The 25,277-nt window shown below is 36.1% G+C and overlaps 1 protein-coding gene across 2 annotated transcripts in view; it reads left to right on the top strand.

Moving 5' to 3' along the window:
• LOC311077565 (uncharacterized protein) overlaps positions 1-25,277 on the top strand; it is a 166,518-nt gene that overhangs the window by 31,103 nt on the left and 110,138 nt on the right. For both annotated transcript variants that reach the window (XM_084106092.1, XM_084106091.1), the window contains 5 exons: positions 5,926-6,228; positions 6,323-6,637; positions 6,718-7,020; positions 7,089-7,388; positions 16,744-16,797. In XM_084106092.1, the coding sequence (XP_083962218.1) occupies positions 5,926-6,228; positions 6,323-6,637; positions 6,718-7,020; positions 7,089-7,388; positions 16,744-16,797 (1,275 nt within the window). The remainder of the gene's footprint in view (positions 1-5,925; positions 6,229-6,322; positions 6,638-6,717; positions 7,021-7,088; positions 7,389-16,743; positions 16,798-25,277) is intronic.

The following is a 25,277-nucleotide window of genomic DNA, read 5'->3' as shown; positions in this document are numbered from 1 at the left end:
ATGCACTTTTATGATGGACAGATGCACTTTTATGATGGATAGATGCACTTTTATGATGGATAGATGCACTTTTATGATGGACAGATGCTCTTTTATGATGGATAGATGCACTTTTATGATGGACAGATGCACTTTTATGATGATAGATGCACTTTAATGATGGATAGACGTACTTTTATGATGGACACATGCACTTTTATGATGGATAGATGCACTTTTATGATGGATAGATGCACTTTTATGATGGACAGATGCTCTTTTATGATGGATAAATGCACTTTTATGATGGACAGATGCACTTTTATGATGGATAGATGCACTTTAATGATGGATAGACGTACTTTTATGATGGACACATGCACTTTTATGATGGATAGATGCACTTTTATGATGGATAGACGCACTTTTATGATTGACACATGCACTTTTATGATGGATAGATGCACTTTTATGATGGATAGATGTACTTTTATGATGGATAGATATGCTTTTATGATGGACAGATGCACTTTTATGATGGACAGATGCACTTTTATGATGGATAGAGGCACTTTGATGAAAAATATACCCATTGACTGTCATTATAAAGCTTGGAAGAGCCACGACACTTTTTAATATAACTCTGATTGTATTCTTCTGAAAGAAGAAAGTAATTTACACCTAGGATGACGTCAGGGTAAGTAAATCATGGGCTAATTTTCCTTTTTGGGTGAACTATCCCTAGGACCATAGACATAAAATACAAATAGGACTACCAAATTGCCTATCACAGTTTTTGGCAAGTAAATCACGTGATGTGACACATCCTATTGACCCTGTTCACATTTCTGGGTTTCTCAGAAGTGTAAGGCATCATAGTTGGGTTAACTTCTATAGCAGTGAATGAAAGACTACATTAAATATATTTTTTTGTGTTCCAATTTGCTCAAATAGCAAAAGAAAAACGCCACAACAGTGTTTTCACAACTTTCAAAAAGAGTAAAAAAATAGATAATGGCAGTCGGAAGAAAGAAAGTTGTCAACTTTGTCACAGCCGCGCTATTAGAAACACGCTCACAGCGTTAACTAGTTTTTGTGTAAATAATACAAATATAGTGTTATATGCGTAATTATCTTTTATTATGACAGTATGTGGCAACATGTACGTTAAAAGCGCATCTTCTGCACTAAACAATAATATTGCAATATTCTAGACTCTTACATGTACGTAACGCCACACTTACACTACAGAAGACTGTAAAAAATATATTTTTGTATTTTCAAATTACAAATTACTTGTATTTTAATTAAATACTTTTTGATGTATTTGTGCCCATCTCTGGTTAAAGGTTGTCAGAAGAACTGATCCATGCTACATAGGATGCCGTTGCTAGGGGTTGGCAACCAAATGTAGTAGGACACAGCATGCTGAAACACTAGAGAGCAGCGACAGCAGCGGTGATTCCGAAACAGCTAAACAAATTGTATAAACATTATTACAGAAATTAGTTATCACCCTGAATTGTAATCTGTTTGTCTGTTTTTTTGTTTTTGTTTTTTTTGGTACAAATTGCTACTTAATGTAACAGTTTTAATCAGTAAATACTTTTAAACCTACTCCACACATGACTCCTGTGTGTTTTAGTCTTTCAGCATTTAGTTGTCAGTACCTTTGTCTCACACTCCAAACACCTGGATTGAACAGTAACCAGCCTAACCCAAAATCCTCAAATCCCTTTTTTTTATTTCAATAGAATAAATAAAGCTATCCCACTTGTGAAAGAATATTAGAAATAGACATTGCAATACAAATAATTGATATTGCATAAATATGCAAACGATATACTGTACATACAGAAACAGAGCAGTATACAATTAACACCAGTTAATGGTAAACTTCTTTCTTGGATCTTGTTTGAATTGACAGGCTATTATAGGCTTGACATTGAATTCCCTCTAAATGTGTTATGGGCCATGAGGACTGTCTGGTTAGTAAAAAAAAAATCAAAATATGATTTCATCCAGTAAAAGTTAACTTTACATGGTAATTTGTTTATTGTAACAACAACAAAGGGAAAAGAATGCTACCGATTACAAATGGAATGTTCAATATTTTTTTCTTTTTTTTGCCTACCTATGAATTAAGAGGCATTGTTAACTCTTACATTCTAATTACATGTACAATCAAGGCATCAGATGAAAGCTTATCTTCCACTCTTTCTAAAGGTGTGCTCAGTTTGTTTCTAGCATAAAGTATCAGGGAGATATGGCTCACGATTCATGAATATAATTAAACCGTTTTAGCATGTTTGGGTGATTCTGGGAGTTAAAGCCGAATTTGAGGTAGTATTGTTTTGACCCTAATTACAAGTTTCCAGCAGCTTGTTGACCGGGTTGGCCACCCAGGTTGTGATCCTCAGACATCATAGATTTCATTTTTATATGACAACCTTTTACAGCAGCCCATGTCTGATTTCCTAAAAAACAGGTGTTTTGCCCCCTGGGTAAGCATTAAAAAGTTACAAAAATATACAGTTTCTTTTAAAGGTTAAGGTACAATATCAAAAGACAGCCTCTGCTTAGTAATTTCTTTTTTTTTATTTATTTATTTTTTTTTTTTAAGGTTTTAATGATACCTTAATCATTTAAGGTAGATTTTAACTTATCACTATATTTGAGTAGCCTTGAAATAAAGGAAATAAAAGTTTTGTAAGTCAATTTACTGATATTAAATCATTATGACACAGCAAAAACTCCAGTGTTAAATGAACTCTCCTAGGAGTTTATTTCGCTCCAGACTCAAGAGTGTTAAAGTGTTAAAATATGAGTGTTAAATTAATAATCAAGAGTGTTAAAGTTAATGAGCTAATTTAAGTGATTCATTGAGTGATGATTGAGCAATATTGAAGACACCTGATGTTAACAAGCAGAATCACTGAAGGACAAAATATATATTTTAAGACACCGTTGTGGTGATCAGTGTTTGCTTTAGTTGGGTCTTTTGACCCTTAAACTGTTAACATTAGGTTTTGTTTGGCTGTTGTATCGGAGTTATAACTGCCAGATGAACAAAGAGATAATTTGATCAGGTGGTTTTGGTTATGTTTTGACTTAATCATAATTTGACCTGAATCACTGAACTCATTTAGAGTCTAATCTCTGACTTAAATGTATATTGTTGATTACAGCATCACAGTGATTCCACAGCATAAGATCCAGAATTTTTGAAATAATCTGAAGGATTTCTTAAAAGTTGATCTGATAAAACAAATCTTTCTTTTACGCACACACAGACATCAAGAATCAGTGTATGAATCTCAACAATGGTGACAAACAAAATATTCAGTTAGGGAAAGGAAATTAGTAAGACAATTCAGATCATAATTTATTCATACCGCAATGCATGATGGGAGCCATGAATGAGTTTTGATTGGTGGCACCCATAATGCACTGCATCATGCTTTATTATTGTCACCATTGTTGAGATTCACAGGCTGATTATTGATGTCAGTGTTTCATCATAAAGTTAATTTCAATGTCTTTTGATCAGAACAACTTAAGAATTTTTGGATTATATTGAAAATGCTGAAATTCTTTTGCTGTAGAATCACAGTGATGCTGTAATCAACAATACACATTTAAGTCTGAGATTAGACTTTAAATGAATTCAGTGATTCAGGCAAATTATGATTATGTCAAAACATAACCAACACCACCTGATCAACTTTTCTCTTTGTTCATCTGGCAGTTATAACTCAAATACAACAGCCAAACACAATCTAAAGTTAATGATTTAAGGGTCAATAGCCCAACTAAAGCAAACACTGGTCTCCAAAACGGTGTCTTAAAAAATTATATTTTCTCCTTCAGTGATTCTGCTTGTTAACATCAGATGTCTTCAATAATGGTCAATCATCACTCAATGAATCACTTAATTAGCTCATTAACTTCAACACTCTTGAGTGTTAATTTAACACTCATATTTTAACACTTTAACACTCTTGAGTCTGGAGTCATATAAACTCCCAGGAGAGTTCAATTAACACTGGAGTTTTTGCTGTTGGATCTCAAGGTACATATACGTACTTTTTTGAGGATCAAAAAGCATTAAAAGTTACATATATGTACCGTTTCTTTTAAAGGTTAAAGGTACAATATTGTACCCTTGAGGGTACAGCCCCAGTGACAAGCCATTGTACCCCTAAAGGTACAATTATGTACTTTATTTTCTGAGAGTGTATGTAGAGCCAGCCCTGATTGGCTGCTTGAATCTCAATTTAAAAGAACGTCCAGTTTGCGGTCTTTCTTTCTTTTTGGCCATCGGTGGAGAAGTCATAGCACGGTTACTCATGGTTCAACCGAGGAGGTCCTTCAGAAAATATCAGAAGCAGGCATAGAAGTAACCGACGTCGAGATGAAAGGACATGAAATGGACTTTCAGGCAAATGACACTTAGGGTGTTTCTCAAAACCAAGAATGCAAATAACGGACTTGTGTTCTTGAGGAGAATGCTCTTGCTAGTTGTTCTTGGAAGAATGAACTCACAAGGTGACGAGCACACAGAACGCCGCTGACAGTTTGAGACGATGTGTTCTTGCTGGTATTGCGCAATAATACCCCCGCACAGACGCCGTCTGCAGTAGGCTACCCAAACATAACGAGAATTATTGACGTTATTATTGGCCGTTATTCTTATGGAGATTCTCACTTCCGAAAACGTTCGAGCACATTTTCGATTCGCCATAAATTGTCGTAAAAATGCCAATATTTGAAATCTACACAGTTGATTTCTCGCATCAAATGTTCTCAGAAGTGAATTTAGTGATGAAATAGCGTACGAAATTGTAGAAAAACGACTTGTATTGACCTGCCTCTCCTTCCTCGAATGCCGAAATGAATGCTGGGATATTTCTGCCGTCAAGTTCACTCAAGTTACCAACCGTTGCATCCTCGGTAAAATGGGCGTGTCAAGAAAACTTCCAGGATTTTTAACCGTTCTTGCCAAAATGCAAACTTGTGTATTGGGACGGTACTTAGATGACGCTTCACAAGTCCACAAGAACACAAGTACAGGCAAGAACACATATTGAGAAACGACCTTACTCAGATGATAATAATTTATATGTCACAGTTAGACATTGAGTTTAAAATGAAATGTTGGAAAATGTGAAAATGAAAAGGATTTAATAAATTCTGATTTTAATTCAGTGTGTGTGTAATTATATATATATATATATATATATATATATATATATATATATATATATATATATATATATATATATATATATATATATATATATATATAGCCAATTTTGTACCATTTTTGAAGGGTCCATTTTTGTACTGTTAAATAAAGGTACAAAATTGTCACCACAGGTACAAGACTGGTCTCTTAAGGTACAAATCACAAGGGTACAAATATGTACCCTATACCAAGGGTACAATATTGTACCCTTGAGGGTACAGCCCCAGTGACAAGCCATTGTACCCCTAAAGGTACAATTATGTACATTATTTTCTGAGACTTTTTCTTGTGCATGTTCTGCAGACAGGGCGACCATCCTCGATTAAGTTTCCCTCAGGACTTTTGTAAAAGCCAAAATGACCACACCTCAGATTTGGTCCTCTTAAAAGGCTGAAAAATCTCCCAAGCACGGTCACTGCCTTCTTGAATAAAAATAATAAACCCAACATTGCGCGCTGCACGCCTTCATCAGACATTTTTGCTGGCTGAACAGGATTAATAGTGAGTTATTAAAATCGCGGTAATCAAACACGGTTTTAATGATAATTAAATTTTAAACGATATTACTAACCGTCAGTACATTTTATCGTAGTTTATAGTGAAACCGGTAATCGTCCCATCCCTACTCTAAATAAGGAATGTAAATCCCTCCTGACTTTTAATAATGTAATGAATCAAGAAATAAATTAATTTTGCAGGTCAAACGTCTGTCCAGGTTCAGGCCTACTCCAGTAAATCAGTCTTCATCACGTGTAAATTTCCACAAAAATTCAAAGGAAACAAGAAGTTTATCCAGAAAGATTCACATCAGAAGATCTTCGTTGATGGACAGAATCAGTGGGTTCATCATGCTAAAGTGCACATGTATGATGATTCCAGTGAAGGACGTTTGAAGGTTTTCATCAGTGGTTTAACCGCGGCTAATGAAGCGACGTACAGATGTGGAGTGAATATCCCTGATCATGATCTGTTCACTGAGATTACACTGACAGTAAATCAAGGTAAAGAGCTTCTAGGAGGACCTTCATTTTAGAGACTTGAAATAAGAAAGATAGCTTTTTATATATTGTATATTTTTCATTGTTTTGTGTATAGTTGATAATTTTCCTGCATCAAGCAACGCATCTGCTATTATTGGTGAAAGTGTGAAACTCACCTGCAATTTCCCCGAGAAACACGACGAGACCTTCACACACATCTGCAAAGAGAACAAGGAGAAGATCTGTGAAAGCATCAGTTCATCAGAGAATAAACGCTTTGAGTTTTCTGCCGGTCCAGCAGGAGTTTTCACAGTGAGCATCAGTAATGTGAGCGTGAGAGATGCTGGAGTTTACTGGTGTGGAGCCGAAACCAGAGACACACATCTGACTTCTGTCTCTCTCACCAATCAACATCAACTCACTTTAACTAGTACGTGCAGCGACCATAAATCAAATAATATATGCATATATGAAAGCATATTAATACTTCTCCTTTTCTTTGACTATTAGTGCCTCCAGTGGTCGGACGTGAAGGAGATTCATCTGAGATCAAATGCCCTTATGATGGAAACCATTCAACAGAAGTAAAGCGTCTTTGTAAAGGAAAGTGTTTCACTAAAGATGCTCAAAATATAATTCGATCCGATGAAGCCCATGTTAATAAACCAAATATTTCAGTAAAGGACGAGACTGAACTCAATCTCTTCACTGTGACCTTGAGTGACCTGAGAGCAGAGGATGCTGGGATATACTGGTGTGCAGTGGGAGAAGCGTTTAACCTTCCCATTGAGCTCATGATCGTCCTTAAAGATGGTGAGAGTGTTTTCTGGGGAACATCTCAATGTTTTCTGTCATCATCCTCATGTGTTTGTTCTCTCCAGCGCTCTTCACTCAAGCGTCTGTCGGAGGATCGGTGTCCATCAGCTGTAAGAACATCAGGAGTCAAACACAGAGGCTTTTCTGCAGAGGAGATCAGCCCAACATCTGTGTCCGAGACGGAGTTCGTGTTTCATCCGATAAGAGAACAAACAGCCGATTCTCTCTGACGGACGAAACCTCAGCTGGAGTCTTTACTGTGGACATCAGCAATCTGACAGAAGAGGATTCTGGGAAATACTGGTGCGCAGAGGAGACTTCTGGGTCGTTCGTATTCACTGAAGTTCATCTGAATGTGACTCAAGGTAAAACATCTTTCAGCATAATGGCGACCAGAAAAACTCAGAAATACGAGAAAACCTTTTAAATTCCAAAATAATAGAAAATTAAACACTAACAAATCTCCCCATATATTAATATTGAGCAAAACATTATTTAAAAACATTAACTCTTAATTTTAACATACTCTCCTTTAACAGTCAGAAGCAAAGCATGCTGGGAACTAGAAATCTGCTGTAACTCATTCCATGAATGTGTGTTTATAGGTGTGTGTGTGTGAACAGTGAACATACATTCACATTTATATGGGAATATGAATGTGCAATACATGTACACAATACAGGATAAAACTTTTTTATTATTACATGTAATGCTGTTTTTGTCTTAATTTATAAATGCTCTATATGTATTAATATATTGCATTGAAAAATATAAGCACTAGTTTCCCATATATGTAAATGTATTATGTAATATATCACATTATATTTTGAAGTATATTCCCATATATTTTTGTCCCGTATAGATCATGCTTGAGTCACACAGACTTCAACATTCAGCATGCAAAACACAACCATGGTAAAAGCATTGGTAGCTACACTAAGTCAAGAGTAAACCTAAAGTAAATGAAAAAGTAATGAATGAATGAATGAAGTAATGAAAAGTAAAGTACTCTCAGTTCTTTTAGTTACTAGAACTCTTGTGTAAGTGAACCAGAGGTGGGAGTAAGTCACTAAATTCAAGTCTCAAGTCAAGTCCAAGTCTTAACATTGCAAGTCAAAGTCAAGCCAAGTCATTCTGTTGTAAGGGTCAAGTCAAATCAAGTCAAGTCAAGTCAAGTCATACTCTTTGTCAAGTCAAGTCAAGTCAAGTCGCAACTTAGTCATCAAGTCATGCCAAGTCACACACAGGCTTGTTTTACACATTTTTTAACTCTGGGACTTTTATTTCTTATTTAGACACAGAGGGCTGATGGGTAAAAAAAAAATTAAAAAAATAAAAATAAATTGTGTGTAATAAATAAAATATTGTTAAGAAGCACATTAAATGCTCTAAAATAAAAATAAATTAAATGAACACAAGTAAACAAGAATTACTAAAACTTTTCCCATCTTGTGCTAGCCCTACATAGTTATTTTGCTGTGATGTCCTCTATGAAAGTGTAAACGAAACAAAAACATTAAAAATGTCAATTTAATCCAATTAGGCCAACGTGAACACACTCAAAAAAACAAAAAAAACATAAGATTTATGTATTTAAATTGCATATAGAATTTCCATCCATTACATAGTTTTAACATAAACCAATTAATAATCTGAATGTAATTCATATATAAATTAAACAGATAAGATTTATGTAATTGTATTAATAAACTGAATGTGATTCATTTATGTCAGTCATATGTTAATGAAACCAGACTGATCTCATGAAATGGCGTATGTATGACACGCCAATTCGTATTTCCATTTTTGGCGTGTTATCAACACGCATAATCGCTTTTCAGCGTGTTTATCAACGCCGTTGATTTACGTTACATTACTGTATATAAATATATATGACCTACCCCAACCGCGTCCCTAAACCTACCCATCACTCGGGTTAATACCATTTATGAGTGTTCCCCTACCATCCTAGGAAAAAAAATATTGCTCCCCAGATGTAGATATACATTTTCCTCCGTTTCGCTCGGACATTTAACGGCGTACACATACACGCGGAATCACTCTGACGTTTAACGGCGTACACATACACGCGCGTGGACACGCGGAAAGCTCAAAATGCATATAAATAACACGCCACTTGACTTGAAAGTGGCGTGTATGTTTACGCAAAGTCATGATGTCATGTTGATGAAACGGGTAAGATTTATGTAATAGTACACAGAAAAACGCCCATGTTAAATTAACACTTCTCAGTGTTCATATGTGTGCACACTACAGAGTTAAAGTACCATTGAAGCAGTGTTGAATTTAATGAGATAATTAAGTGGTGATTGAGCATTAATTATGAACACCTGCTGTTAACAAGCAGAATCACTGAAGAACAGAGAAACACAAGAACTACAACTGACTTCAGACACAGTCTTAGACACACCTCACACCAAGGGAAAATCAGATAAAATAAACTGTCGAACCATCAAGATAATCGGGACACAGCTAGGATTGTCGGAAGGGGGGAAATCGGCCCAAAATCAGCCCGATTATCTTTTGGTGTGAACACAGCATTAGACTTACATTAGATTTTACAGTGTAAAAATATTGACCAAATTTACTGTTAATAAATTATTTTACATATTAATGTTTTAAGGTTAAAGGAAATGTCTGTAAGCTTAAAGGGGCCATATAATGCCATTTTTGTACAAGCTAATATGATTCTTTAGGGTATAAATTAAAAGTTTGTAATATACTTTAATTAAAAATTCTCATTAGTATTGTAAGAAAACACTCATTTTACCTGGTCAAAAACATCTGTTTTCAGCACGCCGTTTCAGTGCATGTGTCTTTAAATGATAATGAGCTTTGCTCACCCCGCCCCTCTGTTCTGTGCGTACACCGTTTGTAACACAATAACCATAACGCGTTGTTCATTATAAACGTGGGATTATGAATTATATTGAGAACGTCGTACATAGAAAACATGCCATAATGTACCCTGAGTGTAAACAGCCGCATTCATCGTGAAGCGTGCAGCAAGCGATTTGCAAAGAGTAATATAAAGATTAATATAAAGGTTAATAAAACGTTACACTCACTTCAGTTCTTCTGGAGGTGCAGCAGGAACACAAATAGTTGGTAACCGGTCCTTTTTTCAGGAGCAGCTTCTTAGCAAAACCAGTTTTATACTGATCCTCCTTTGTAAAGCAGTCTGGTAAAATGTGCAAACGTGAAAGCATGGACGTTGATCGTGGGGAATCCCCGAGAGGGGATTAACAGAGGTTTAGATGTTGATTACTTATTTGAAAGTAAAAGTTTGATTTGATGTTACCATTGTGGCGATCAGTGTGTGCTTTAGTCGGGCTCTTGTCTTTTTAACATTAGTTTTTCTCAGGCAGCTGTATCTGTTTGTTATGACAAACAGCAAGATAAAATGCAATTGGATGCTGTAAGCTGATTGATGATAAGAATATAGGCATCGTCATGTAGTGGCTTAACTCACTGATATATTGTGTAAGGTTTGTACATTTTGTTTTATTGTTGTGATTCTACAGCAAGAGATCCAGCACAGTTTAATCAGAACATCAAATTATTTTTAAAACCCCATTTACACATGTTGGACTACTGAAAATTCTACTTGCACACAGACATCAAGAATCAGCATATGAATCTCAACAATGGTGACATGCTTCATGCTGCAATGCACTCTGAGTAGGCTGGGCGATATATCGCACAATATTGTTATGCGCCTCTCGTCAGTAAAGCCGGTTCCTTGATTAGTAGTAAATCGCCTTCACCTGCTTTTAGATGGAGCGGTGTTAAATTAACACTCCTGGGGCTGGGAGTATGAGTCCACACTCAAGAGTGGAAAGTGTTAAAATATGAGTGTTAAATTAACACTCAAAAGTGTTACAGTTAATGAGATAATTAAGTGATTAATTTAGTGATGATTGAGCATTATTGAAGACACCTGATGTTAACAAGCAGAATCACTGAAGGAGAAAATCACAAATTGTAAGTTACCATTATGGTGATGGGTGTTTGCTTTAGTTGGACTCTTGCCCCTTATATGTTTACTTTAAATTTTACTGTTGTTTGTCTGCTGTTATTGATTTATAACAGTTAAATGAACAAAGTAAAGTGTGATCTGATAGTGTTGGTTATGTTTCGACATAATCATGCTGTGATCTGAAAAATGAAACTTATTGAGATAGTTTGGTTTAATTTGTTACCAGCAGCTTTGTGATTTAACAGCATATGATTATCAGTACTTTACTTATAATCCAAAATATTTAATAAACATTGTTCTGATCAAAACACTTTCAAATAAATTCATTTAGAAACACAGACATCAATAATCAGCCTGTGAATCTCAACAATGGTGACAATAATAAAGCATGTTGCAGTGGCTGCCACCAATCACAACTCATTAATGGCTCCCATCATGCATTGCGGTATGAATAAATTATGATCTGAATTGTCTATGTAATTTACTTTTCCTAATTTAATATTCTGCTCGTCACCATTGTTGAGATGCATAGACTGAATCTTGACGTCTGTGTGTGCCTAAAAGTAAGATTTTTTTTTTTTTTTTTTTTTAACAACTTCTAAGAAATCCTTTATATTATATTAAAAATTCTGGGCATTTATGCAGATTCACAGTTATGCTGTAACCAACAACATAAATCAAAGTCAGAAAGAAGGATGTTAATGAGTTCAGTGATCAAGTTCAAATGATGATATCATAACATAACCAACACCATCATATCACTTTTTCTCTTTGTTCATCTGGCAGTTATAACTCAGATACAACAGCCAATCAAAATCTAACGTTAATAATATAAGGGTCAAGAGCCCAACTAAAGCAAACAATGATCGCCAGAACGGTGGCTTACAATTTGAGATTTTCTCCTTCAGTGATTCTGCTTGTTAACATCAGGTGTCTTCAATAATGGTCAATCATCACTAAATTAATCACTTAATTATCTCATTAACTTCTTGAGTGTTCATATACACTCCCAGGAGTGTTAATTTAACACTGGAGTTTTTGCTGTGTACAAAGAGCCGTAGTTAACTGACAAGCTGAGCCATATCGCATTAATTATCGCTGGCGATACGTCCGCAATATTGATGTGATTTGGCTCAGCTTGTCAGTTAACTACGGCTCTTTGTAGTAAATGCCGCTCCATCTGAAAGCAGGTGATGGTGATTTACTACTAATCAAGGAACCGGCCTTACTGATGAGATGCGCATAACAATATCGTGCGATATCGCCCAGCCCTAATTCTGAGTGCATCATACGAAACTTATCCATAGCTCCCAGAATGCATTGCACCATAAAGCATGTCACCATTGTTGAGATCCATATGCTGATTCTTGATGTCTGTGTGCGAGTAAATTTCACAGGAGCCCAAAATATGTAAATGGTGTGTTAAAAATCATTTGATGTTCTGATTAAATTCTATTATTCTCTTGCTGTAGAATCACAACAATAAAACAAAATGAATGACATACTACCCATATAAACCTCACACATAATCAATGAGCTAAGCCACTACATGATGATTATACTCTTATCATCAATCAGCTTACAGCATCTGATTATATTTTTTCTTGCTGCTCTCGCCATAACAAACAGACACAGCTCCCAGGAAAAAACTAATGTTAAAAAGTCAAGAGCCTGACTAAAGCACACACTGATCGCCACAATGGTAACATCAAATCAAACTATTACTTTCAAACAAGTAATCAACATCTAAACCTCTGTTAATTCTCAATAATAATTTCTGAAGACGTCTGACAGAAATAAAGTCAGTCTGGTTACTAATAAGTGAAGCTGGTAATGCTGTTTGTGGAGTTGTTTAATGAGATCTTGAGAGATGTAATGTATGTTATCTTCAGTTGATTTCATCCAAGGTTGTGGCTGGAAGTAGTTCTTGTGTTTCTCTTTCCTTCAGTGATTATGCTTGTTAACAGCAGGTGTTCATCAATAATGCACTATCATTATTCAATCACTTAATTATCTCATTACCTCCAACACTGATTCAGTGTTACATTAAACAGCCTGTACTGTGCACACTAAGCAGTGTTCATTTCATCTGGGCAAACCCATGTGGGGCCTACATGGAAACCGAGGACAAAACTGTCTGGGTCCCAGTTAGACAGCCCAAGTCAAACCCATTTGGGCCCCACATGGCTGTGCTGGCTGGGATGCTGTGGTGAAGTCTGCAGATTCAGCCTGATGAACATGAAAACCACAGAGAGCAGGAAGCTACCAAAACCATAGTCCAACTTGTGTTTTAGTTTTTCTTAGTTTAGTAAGGTTCACAGAGAAAGCATTTCTGTTAACAGATGTGCAGAAATAACCCTCACCTTACTGTCATTTCACACTTTTTGTTGTTTTTTTCCTGATCAGATCTGAATTTAAATCATTATATGCACTGTACAGATGTGTTTTTTTCGAACCTGAAAAACGCGTTAGGTGTGATCTGGGCCTTAGGGGTGTGCGATATGACGATTTTTGATCGTGAACAATTAAAATGTCTCCACGATCCACTTATTCGGAAATATCGTTGTATCGTGATTCGTGCAACAGTGCACGTTCTATCGGTTGCAGTTCTATTCCTTTCACCAACGTCCCAACATGCAAAGCAAGTACGCAACAAACACTCAAAAATGCTTTTTTTTTTATGTCAACAGGTTCCACGTAACTAGGTTACGTTGGTTTTATGTAACATTATATCAATTAACTTAAAGGGATACTTCACCTCTGGAAAGATGAATGTGTATTTAAATTGGGTCATTTAGGTAGTAGAAATGTGAAATTATTTTTGAATTTGGAGCCTTCTAGACTGAGAAAAGCCAGAAAATGTATTTTTGGCTCATGTGGATGAAAGAAAACAACTCCCAGAATGCACTTGCTTCACTGCTCTACTAGGCCACTCCCAAGCCACGCCTACCGGTTGGAGAGCAGTTGTAAACAACAAAGCTAAGCTACTAACGTTAGTCTCCGTGAGTCTGCCCGGGTTTTTGAGATCGCACAATATGTCCGGGATTCGGCTTTTGCGTTCTTCACTCGCCATTCATCATGTTTACTGTGGTGAGCAGGACGAGACTAGGGCCGCGGGAGAACGGCGCGAGGCCGGTGGCGTGATTACTGATGACTGACACCTGTGAGATGCACTGGTCTATCTCTATCTCTCACGGAGGAGCGGGTATTTTCTTAGCAATGATAAAACGCACATCAACCGATCACGCCTCGCGTCGTTGATCAGTATTGAAGACACCTGACGTTAACAAGCAGAATCACCAAAGGAGAATATCAAATTTTTAAGACACCCTTATGGTGATCAGTGTTTGCTTTAGTTGGCCTCTTGACCCTTAAATCATTAACTTTAGATTTTGTTTGACTGTTGTATCTGAGTGACCATGATGTAATAAAAAGAATGACACCTTGACTGTCCACCACGGTTGCCTCTATCAGCCTGTAGGCTCAATTGTGTGTGGAGGAGTCGGGCCCGAATCAGCGCGAAAATTCACAAAATGTGACGTCATGCGCATTCTCGTCTACTTGGGCTTACATCCGTACGGCACGGCAGCCATTATTAGTAAGCAGCGGCAATCGGTAATGTTTTCAAATGGTGTTTTCTTACCTCAAACATTATGCTGGTGAATCTCGATGAGCCGTCAGTGGTTGCTGCGGCAACCCTGGTTGATGTGCGCACCATAGACTAAAAAAATAGGTGCGCACCGAGAACGAGCATGAGACTGCCTGCAGTTCCTCTAACGGCCACTGGTGTCAGTAACTGTTAGAAATTCCAGAACCTACGCAATGCTCCTTTAAAGAGAAAAGTTGATCAGGTGGTGTTGGTTATGTTTTGACAATCATAATTTGATGTGACTCATTTAGAGAGTTAGGTTTACCTTGTTGATTATAGCAGCCTGTGAATCTACAGTATATTATTTTCAGCATTTTCAATATAATCCAAAATATTTCTTAAAAATTGTTCAGATAAAAAGACTTTGAAATTTACATAATTTAGACACACTGACATCAATAATCAGCCTGTGAATCTCAACAATGGTGACAATAATAAAGCATGTTGCAGTGCATTCTGGGTGCCACCAATCAAAACTCATTTGTGGCTCCCATCATGCATTGCGGTATGAATAAATTATGATTTGAATTGTCTTAGTAATTTATTTTCTCTAATTGAATATTCTGTTGTCACCATTGTTGAGATTCATACACTGATTCTTGATGTCTGTGTGTGCCTAAAAGAAAGATTTGTTTTATCAGAACAACTTTTAAGAAATCCTCTAGATTATTTAGAAAATTCTGGATCTTATGCTATAGAATTACAGTGATGATGTAATCAACAATATACATTTAAGTCAGAGATTAGACTTTAAATGAGTTCAGTGATTCAGGTCAAATTAAGATTAAGTCAAAACATAAACACCACCTGATCAACGTTTCTCTTTGTTCATCTGAGAGTTATAACTCAGATACAACAGCCAAACACAATCTAAAGTTAATGATTTAAGGGTCAAGAGCCCAAATAAAGCAAACACTGATCTCCATAATGGTGACTATTTTTATTTTTTATTTTCTCCTTTGGTGATTCTATTTGTTAACATCAGGTGTCTTCAATAATGCTCAATCATCACTCAATCAATCACTTAATTATCTCATTAACTTTAACACTCTTGAGTGTTAATTTAACTCTCATATTTTAACACTTTAACACTCTTGAGTCTGGAGCCAAATAAACTCCCAGGAGAGTTAATTTAACACTGGAGTTTTTGCTGTGTGAAAATGGATTATTTGTTTTGGTTGTTTGTTTTGGCATTGGATTAACCTTATGTAATTAACTTAAGTTAATTGAAATAAATAATGTTACATAAATCCAACATAACCTAGTTATGTGGGACCTGTTGACATAAAAAAGTTAAAGCCAACATAGCATTTTTTAGAGTGAATTGGGGTGTGCACACTAGATGTCGGCGTGTTAACAAGATCATATACATTGCTCGTGAGATTTAGCAACACAGTGACGATGGAAGAAAACACTGAAACACTGAAAAAAATGCAACATCGGTGATATGGAAATGGTTTGGATTTTCCACAACAGACAATGGCACAAACAACAGTTATTTGCAAATGTTGCAATGATAAGACTCGCATGTCGGATGGCAACACGACAACATCAAGACTAGACTAGTTGCTGTCCGCTTCCAATTAGGGGTGGAACGGTACATGTATTCGTACTGAGCCGAAACGATACGGGCGTCACGGTTTGGTGCATAAATTTACACGAGAATACACGGTATAAAAATAAATAAAACTTGTGTGCAAATGAATTAATGTAATGCAGAACTACTGTTAGATACGCGGGTGCTTTAGGACACCTAATCTGTAGCCCCACCTTAGCTCTGAAGCAGGCTGTATTTTTTAAAACATATTTAAAAAATACAAGGCTTAAGTAATTTATTTTCCTTTGGTGGAACAGCCTGAGACATGCACAAGCCTTCTGCATTTCTGTTTTGCTTTTCCCTCCATTGTACCGAACCGTGACTTCTGTGGACCGTTCCAACCCCTACTTTCAATGTACAGAAAATATTTTTAAACAATCAGATTTGAGTTTCACAGATGATCTGAGTAAATAATGACTGATTTGTTTCTCTAATAAATTTGACCATCGGCGCTTTATGATTGTGTATTTTCAGAAACAACGTCACCTGACACTGAAAGTGAAATATCCAAGGATGAAGAAAAGTCTGGTAAGATCCAACAGATCCGTTGCTCAGTTTGAGTTGAAAGTGATCTTATGATATAAAGATAAAGATGGTTGTGTATTTTCAGAAACAACGTCACCTGACCCTGAAACAGAAATACCCCAGGGTAAGTCTGGTATATCCGTTTCGCATTTTGAGTTTAAAGTTATCTCATGATATAAACAAGCATTTAAAGTACAGCATGTGTAAGAATGTAGTTGAACGTAACATTCTCACCTTGTTTCTCCATGAAAATCCCTTTGTGTGATTTCAGATTCCTCTGTGATAGTTGCGGTTTCTGTGGGTTTGATCCTGCTGGCTGTGTGTTTAGTGCTCATGTTGCTCAAAATAAAATACAGCTGTAAATATGGTGAGACACACACACACACAACACTGCACATTTAGTACATCTGAGTGTGTCGCCCTCTGCTGTTCAGAAATACACACAGTTAAATGATCTCTCATTTTCTCAGTCTGAGATGTGGCTCTTGTTCACACAGGCATCATCTCATCATCAGACAGAAGAGAGACCGGTGATCATGAAATGGTGAGTTTCAGAGCTGATTACTTCATGATGTCAGATAAGTGGGCATGTTTGCTGTACCTTTAAACTGAGGCTTCATGTTTGGGGGATTTGGCTTCTCTTACAGGTTCAAGACTCAGATCCTACATCAACTCCTCTATATTCGACTGTCCAGTTACTCACAATCCCCTCTGATTCACAGAATCCACTTTACTCAACAGTCCAGTTACCCATAATCCCCTCTGATTCACAGAATCCACTTTACTCGACAGTCCAGTTACCCACAATCCCCTCTGATACACAGAATCCACTTTACTCGACAGTCCAGTTACCCATAATCCCCTCTGATTCACAGAATCCACTTTACTCGACAGTCCAGTTACCCACAATCCCCTCTGATTCACAGAATCCACTTTACTCGACAGTCCAGTTACCCACAATCCCCTCTGACAGGGTCCTTTACTCATCTGTCAGTTTCCAGAAGCATGAAGAGTCTCTCAGCGACGCTACAGTCTCCTTCAGGAAGAACGAGACTCACTCTGATTATGCATCTGTCAAACACAGCAACACACCAAACTAAACTTACCATTATGTTTTTTACTCAAATCTAGAACCGTGTCAGTCACTGAGAATAATGACTCAGCCACGTGCAATAATTCAGTGTCACTGAACAGGTTATGGATCAGTTATTAGAACAGGTTATGGATCAGTTATTATATGTACATTGTAATCATCAGTTTACCAGAAGGTTTATGTTGTGAGCAATAAGCCAATCTGTGATGAGCGCATCAGCTCGGATGAAGAGCAAGACAATATTCATAACGATTATAAATGTACTTGATGTCATAAATGTCAGTGTTTTAATGGGATGTCTATCATGCAGAGGAAAATAAGCCTCATTTACAAGCCTTCTCCACTAAGATTTAAATGTATTTTAGAAATGTGAAACTCAAGTGAAGTGCCTGAAAGGCATTACTTTTAAACTAAAAAAAGTAACTTATTACATTGTAACTTGCCAATGCTGAGCAGCAGAATACATTTCAATCTTCAAAAGAACAAATTAAAATACTGTTAGTAACTTGTATTAATGATTGTGCTTGTGTTCTGCTTTGATTTAGCAATATGTTTGTATTATTCTCATCATTTTCAATAAAAATTTCTGCTGAATAAATGTATATTTTTGCAATCCCGCTGCCGTTTCCATTGATCACTCTTGGTATCCAGATTTAAAGGTTCAATAGGTCTTGGTTTGCTGATTACAAGTTTATAATAATCAATGCCAAAGAGATCGGGGCACAACCTAACACTTTTTGACTTTCTCAGTTTGTGTAAACCTGCTTAGGGTTCAGAGTATTTATTTTTCCCTGCATTGATTTCACAAGTCTAGTACAATTATGTGGTTTTGTTTCATTAATACAGTGTATACTTTTTTCTTGATATACCCCGAAAGAATGGAAATGAAATGTGACAACATGCCCCACCTAACATGTGAGGGGCACATTGTAACATTGTAATGTTATCTGATCTAATAAAAAAAAATTATCCAAGATAAACTAAAATATTTTGTCAATAAAATTCAATTCTTAACTTTTTCATATAATGGCATTTTTTAAATAATTTAAAATAAACTATTATTGTGACAACAAACACCGCAAAACACAGCTATACAGCATAGTTCAAAACAAAATAATAATGAATAATTTCTGAACATTGACTCAGCCTTTATTCACCTTTTTCTCATGGTTTCTCAATATAATTCATAAAAGTATAGAATACTGTAGAATGGAATAGAATAGCATATTTCTAATAGGGCTCATTGTAACGCAACATGCCCCGCCTGCACAACTGGGATTTAAACCCTGGTTTGTGTTTTCTGCTAGTTAGCACAGCATTAAAGAAACATATCAACTGTTGAAATAACAGATATAATAGTGCTGGACAATAATTCAATATCAATATATATCGCAAAATATTTTTTTTTCAATAACGGTGATATGATTTTTAAACACATTTCCGATATTTCAATATACATTACAGGCATGGGCTACGTTTATGTTTTCATTTTTACTGTGTGATAAATATAAGCAGCACGGCCAACACTATCTCACGACCAATTCGTACGAATTCGTACGAATGATAAAAAGATGGCTAATTCGTACGAATTCGTACGACCTCACTCGTACGAATTTGTACGATTTGTTTAAACCCACGTGATGGGTAGGTTTAGGGGCGGAGTCAGGGGTCAGGGGTAGGTCATTCGTATGATATTCGTATGATTGGGCAATTCGTAAAATATGTACGATTTTGCAAAAATCGTACTAATTCGTACGAGTGAGGTCGTATGAATTCGTACGAATTAGCCACCTCGTAGAATTTGTACGTTTTCCCGTGAGATCGGGTTGGCACGGCACACAACGGCCTGGATCTTCTGGCCCGTCGAATACCTTGGTCCACAGCGGACCAGCTCGGGCTTGAGGAGTGGTTACGAACAGAGGCGGAGTTTACCTGAGCCGGGAGACGCCAGCGCCGGATGATTCTGTCAGCTAACATCAGCATTAAAGAGTTTTAAAATAGTTTACCTCAAAACTCACTTTCATGTTTGAATAACTTCTGTTTGTGATCTGATGTGGATTCTGATCACCGTATAAGGTAGAAATATTTATACCGATGCAAAAGACTATGCACACTAACCATTACAATAGTAAACATGATAAGAAGAAATCAGACAAATCACAATGGCTATCACAATGATGTTTTTATTGTATCTGTCAGTAGCCTACATCTCGTCTCTTTATACCGGACTATCATAAAATAAAGCAACTTTTTTTCGGCAGCTTCCTCTGTTTTTCTGACTGAAAATATCTGTAGCCTACTGGGAGTCGAGAGAGTGCTAAAGCTCCTCAGGTCGTATTTTTGGTGGCATATTTGTAGAAATTATCATTCTTTCTAAATGTGATGTAGCCTAAATATGTCATTTAAACATATGTCCATCAATGTACAATATGTCCAAATAAACAGATACAGCCTCGACTGAATAAGTAAGTGTGTCCTCTTCTTTTGTGAAATAGAATTTCACATTCTATTTCCTAATTCACATCCTAATTTATTTCTTTGTGACTAATGTGCAATTTTGATATAAATTAATTCATTGTGATTAATGTATCACTATTTATTGTAAACCTGTGGTAAAATATCGATGCTTGGGTTTTAAATATTCAAGTAAACAAAAATGCCAGCAAACGGCCGCTTTTATCATGTTTGTTTTGCGATCACGCTGTTTCCAGTGATTTCTTTCTGATTAGTTTTCTGATAAAACTTCCATTTGTTGGTGAAATGATGGGTTAGTGTGAGACGTAGTTCCAGAGAGGCGTGTTACGGGTGTGTTTTAGTGAAGCGCTGTGGAGCTTCTGGCCCGACAGTGGAAACGCAGCAGATTTTGGGCCCGGTGCTCCAGGCCCGAGGCTATTAGCCTGGCACGGCCCGTTTAAAGCCCTGGCTCGCACTGGCCCGACAGTGGAAACGCGGCTCTTCAGATTCATCAATCGGACTGAATTCAGGCGTCATCAACACTCAAAATGTCCCTCAGCAACATGTGTTTTTGTTGTTGCTCACTTTTTTTTTTTCTGCAGCAACTTTGAGCACGTTTTATACTCTTTATCCTAGCATTACATATATAAATGATAAAAAAAAAGTAATAAAAATAGCATTTCTCTAGGGAAAAGTTATATCGCAAGAAATATCGATATCGCAATATAAACCCTAACGCTCAAAATAATTAATTGGTTTGAGTAGGACAAACTTAAATTAAACTAATTAGTTCAGTCAAATGAACTTTTATGAGTATTTAGCACTTTCTTTTTCTTTCAAGTTCACAGAACTGATATATTTTAAGTAAACTGAACTGTTTCATTGTTTTGAGTTTTATGAAATTATTTATTTTAATTTAAACAAACTTAAGTTTAACTGAAATGGCTGCGATGTCTATTTCCCAGCATGCTTTGCCGATGGCACTTGAATGGGAGAGTAAATGCTAAAATTAAGTGCAAGATTAATGTTAAGTGGGAGATTGAGTATTGATTAAAGTTTTGTTATGCTAATTTGGAAGAATTTCTGTTAATGTTGGTTTTATGATAGTTACCATCATGGTGACAAATGGTGCATGTGGCTTGATTTGAGAGCAAATAAAATCTTTATATTGTTGCACTCATACAGCAAGTGCTGTATAACATACTATTGTTAGCATGATAACATAATAGTATGTTAACAAACTAGCTTGTTAAAACTGTAAGTTAATACTAATGAAAGTGTTCTCATTGAGATTACATGAAGGTTTTAAGTTAAATGTATGAAATAGTGTACTCTGATTTTAATTGTTCTTAACTTGCAATTAAAATGAATATTTATTAACACAACGTTTCGGTCACACGACCTTCATCAGTTCCTTATCTGCTGAAACGACCTACCTAATTGGTCTTGTTATCCTACGCACCCTATCACCTGCAGGTGTGCGATGGAGTTTGTTCACTAATTGTTCTTAACTTGAAATGTTTAATTGTTCTTAACTTTAAATGTTTAATTGTTCTTAACTTGAAATGTTTAAGTACAAACTTAAAATCTGCCAGTTCTGCTTACTTAATCTTTGAATTTCAAAACTTAAAAAATTGAGGCAATCGATTGCCTTAAAATTTTTTGAGTTCTGCTAACTTATTCGGGTTTACAGTGTACTCAACAATAATTAGCGCATATCGCATATTTTCCCAGTATCGTGCAGCCCTAGCTGAAGCATTTTTTTCAATCTATAAGAATAATATAATCAACCTATGTTAGCCTATAGTTTAAAGTTAAAGATATTAATATTAATAAGTTGAGTCTTATTATTATTATTTGACGTGATTTCACAATTCTTGTTTGTATGAAGGCTAAATACAAATAAAATATTAACAATATATTTAAATATATCCCTTTCTTTTGGCTTTCCTCTCTCTCCTTTCTCTCTTTCCTTTGTTGAAAATTTTCACTCATACTGAAAGTTACGATCTTTTACTATCGCCCGCCATTTTAAGTGTAAACATTCTTAACCACCGTAAAGTTCGACATCTCTTAATATCTGTGGCACAAACTACAGTTCTATTAGCACATAATACTGTTGTGTCTTACTAGATGACTTATTATTGTAGCTTACCTGGAAAAATAGATAATAAAGACATGTTATGTTGGAAACACTCTCCGTTGCGTGTAACACCAGAGCTCACTCATTCCGAACTGGGGATATTTATCTGTATCTTTTAAACTGTCAATAAACACTGAGGGCCACACATACACCAATCATAAAATTGCCATTAGGAAAATATAGGAACAAATATTATAGAACACAAATTATTGGTTGTTGTTCAGCCGTGTATTTGTTTTCTTTAAGCTTTTTGACAAAGTTCAGAAGAAATTGGTATTGACATTTCTGTCCCCCTCACTTCTGAAATGATATATGAATAAATAATTAGCCCAAAAAGAAAATATGAATAATTAAGTATAAATAGTTATAATTAATTATAAATATTGAAATCAGCTGTAAGAATTAACTTGATGTTGAAGAATTATTACCACAGTCAACTAACCAGTTCGTCCACTGAACACTCAGTGTTAACTGTATATTAAATATAAGTAAATTCCTGAAGCGATTAATTTAGTGATGATTGAGCATTATTGAAGACACCTGATGTTAACAAGCAGAATCACTGAAGAAGAAAATCACAAATTGTAAGCCACCGTTATGGAGAATAGTGATTGCTTTAGTTGGACTCTTGACCCTTATATGTTTACTTTAGATTTTGCTTGTCTGCTGTATCTGAGTTATAACTGCCAGATAAACAAAGAGAAAAATGATCTGATGGTGTTGGTTATATTATGACAATCATCGTTTGAACTTTATCACTGAACTAATTAAGATCCTTCTTTCTGACTTAGATTTATGTTGTTGGTTACAGCAAAACTGTGATTCTGCATAAATATCCAGAATTTTTGATATAATATAAAGGATTTCTTAAAAGTTGTTTTAAAAAAAAAATCTTTCTTTTAGGCACACACAGACGTCAAGATTCAGTCTATGCATCTCAACAATGGTGACGAGCAGCATATTAAATTAGGGAAAAGTAAATTACATAGACAATTCAGATCATAATTTATTCATACCGCAATGCATGATGGGAGCCAATTTAATGAGTTGTGATTGGTGGCAGCTACTGCAACATGCTTTATTATTGTCACCATTGTTGAGATTCACAGGCTGATTATTGATGTCTGTGTTTCTAAATAAATTCATTTGAAAGTCTTTTGATCAGAACAATGTTTATTAAATATTTTGAATTATAAGTAAAGTCCTGATAATCATAGGCTGAAGAATCACTAAACTGCAGCTAACAAGTTAAACCAAACTATCTCAAAAAGTTTCCTTTTTCAGAACACAGCATGATTATGTCAAAACATAACCAACACTATCAGATCACTCTTTACTTTGTTCATTTAACTGTTATAAATCAATAACAGCAGACAAACAACAGTAAATATTAAAGTAAACATATAAGGGTCAAGAGTCCAACTAAAGCAAACACCCATCACCTTAATGGTAACTTACAATTTGTGATTTCCTCCTTCAGTGATTCTGCTTGTTATCATCAGGTATCTTCAATAACGCTCAATTAGAGCTTAGATTCTCTGCCCGATATTTCCCGCCACCGTCCTCGGGCCGGGTCGGGTCGGGCCCTTGATAAAGCACGTCACGTGTCATGCGCAGCGTCTCGTCCACTCGCACGCGTGACGCATCACACCTGCTGTGCGAGCTGTAGCCTACTATTCTGTAGCTTAAGTGCTTGAAGAAGCAAAGAAAAAAATTAAAACAGGAGAATTAACTTTGTGCAAGTTTGGAGGAAAATCGGAGGTATGGAAACATTTTAAACTAGTCATGGGGAGTGACAACATATGTGTTGGCTTTGTCTCGTGCATTAAATGCGGCACGCTGCTCGCCCATGACAGCAAACAGCAACAACAAAAAAAAAAAAAACGGGGACTTTGACGATGAACAGACACATGAAGTGTGTCTTGCCATGACAGAAATTATGATAGTAGTCAGCCTCAGCCCTCGATTGTCCTCTTTTGTTACTTTTCTGATCCATTCAATTATTTCTGAATAAACAAACAACGCAGTTTACGTGCTTCTTCCTTGTCGCATTATTCATTAAGATAATAATTAATAAATGCACGCACAATTATGAATGTGATAAATGTTACAGATAGGGCCTATTTTTTACTATGCACAAACAAATGCCTTTCAACGTGCAAAATTCAGAATTAAATGAATGTGCTGCAATTTGTTCAAAAAGAGAGTCTGTAGTAACCTACGTGTTTTAGCCATTGAATGAGCACATTTAGTTTCAAGTTTGTTAAGTTTTGTTTTGAAGAAAGCTTTTCTTTAAAGTGAATTTCGTTTAGTATAAATTGTATTTTAATGTTAATACATCTTTCATCAACCAGATTTAATGCCTAGATTTAATACATAAAAAGCAATTTACCAGACATCACGACATGGAGTCGCGGGCGCGCCGCGGTCACTTACACCATTTGAAACTCGCGCTGTCACCGAATTTACAAATGCACATCTTGCTTGCAGTAGCGTAGCCAGGAATCACAATGTGGGTGGGCCCAGAGAAAATCAGGTGGGCACAGTCTAAAATGCATCTGTTATCAAAATAGGCCAACACAACTACACCTGCTTGAATACACCACAGTTTAATCAGAGCACAAGCATACCATCATAAGCAGTGTTAAGAAAGAACATAACGATAAGAACAGCATCTCCACTGCGCGCGGCCAGGCCACACCACACACACACGCGCATCTGACAGATGCAAAACAACACCATCGTCAAATCAGCAGGACAGTAGTGGACGGTGTGTAAAAACAATGCTTGGTC

The sequence above is a fragment of the Abramis brama genome (assembly GCF_963993115.1).
Source record: "Abramis brama genome assembly, chromosome: 2".
Taxonomy (NCBI): Eukaryota; Metazoa; Chordata; class Actinopteri; order Cypriniformes; family Leuciscidae; genus Abramis; species Abramis brama.
The sequence above is the reverse complement of the archived record's forward strand: the minus strand, read 5'-3'. Positions and strand labels throughout refer to the sequence as shown.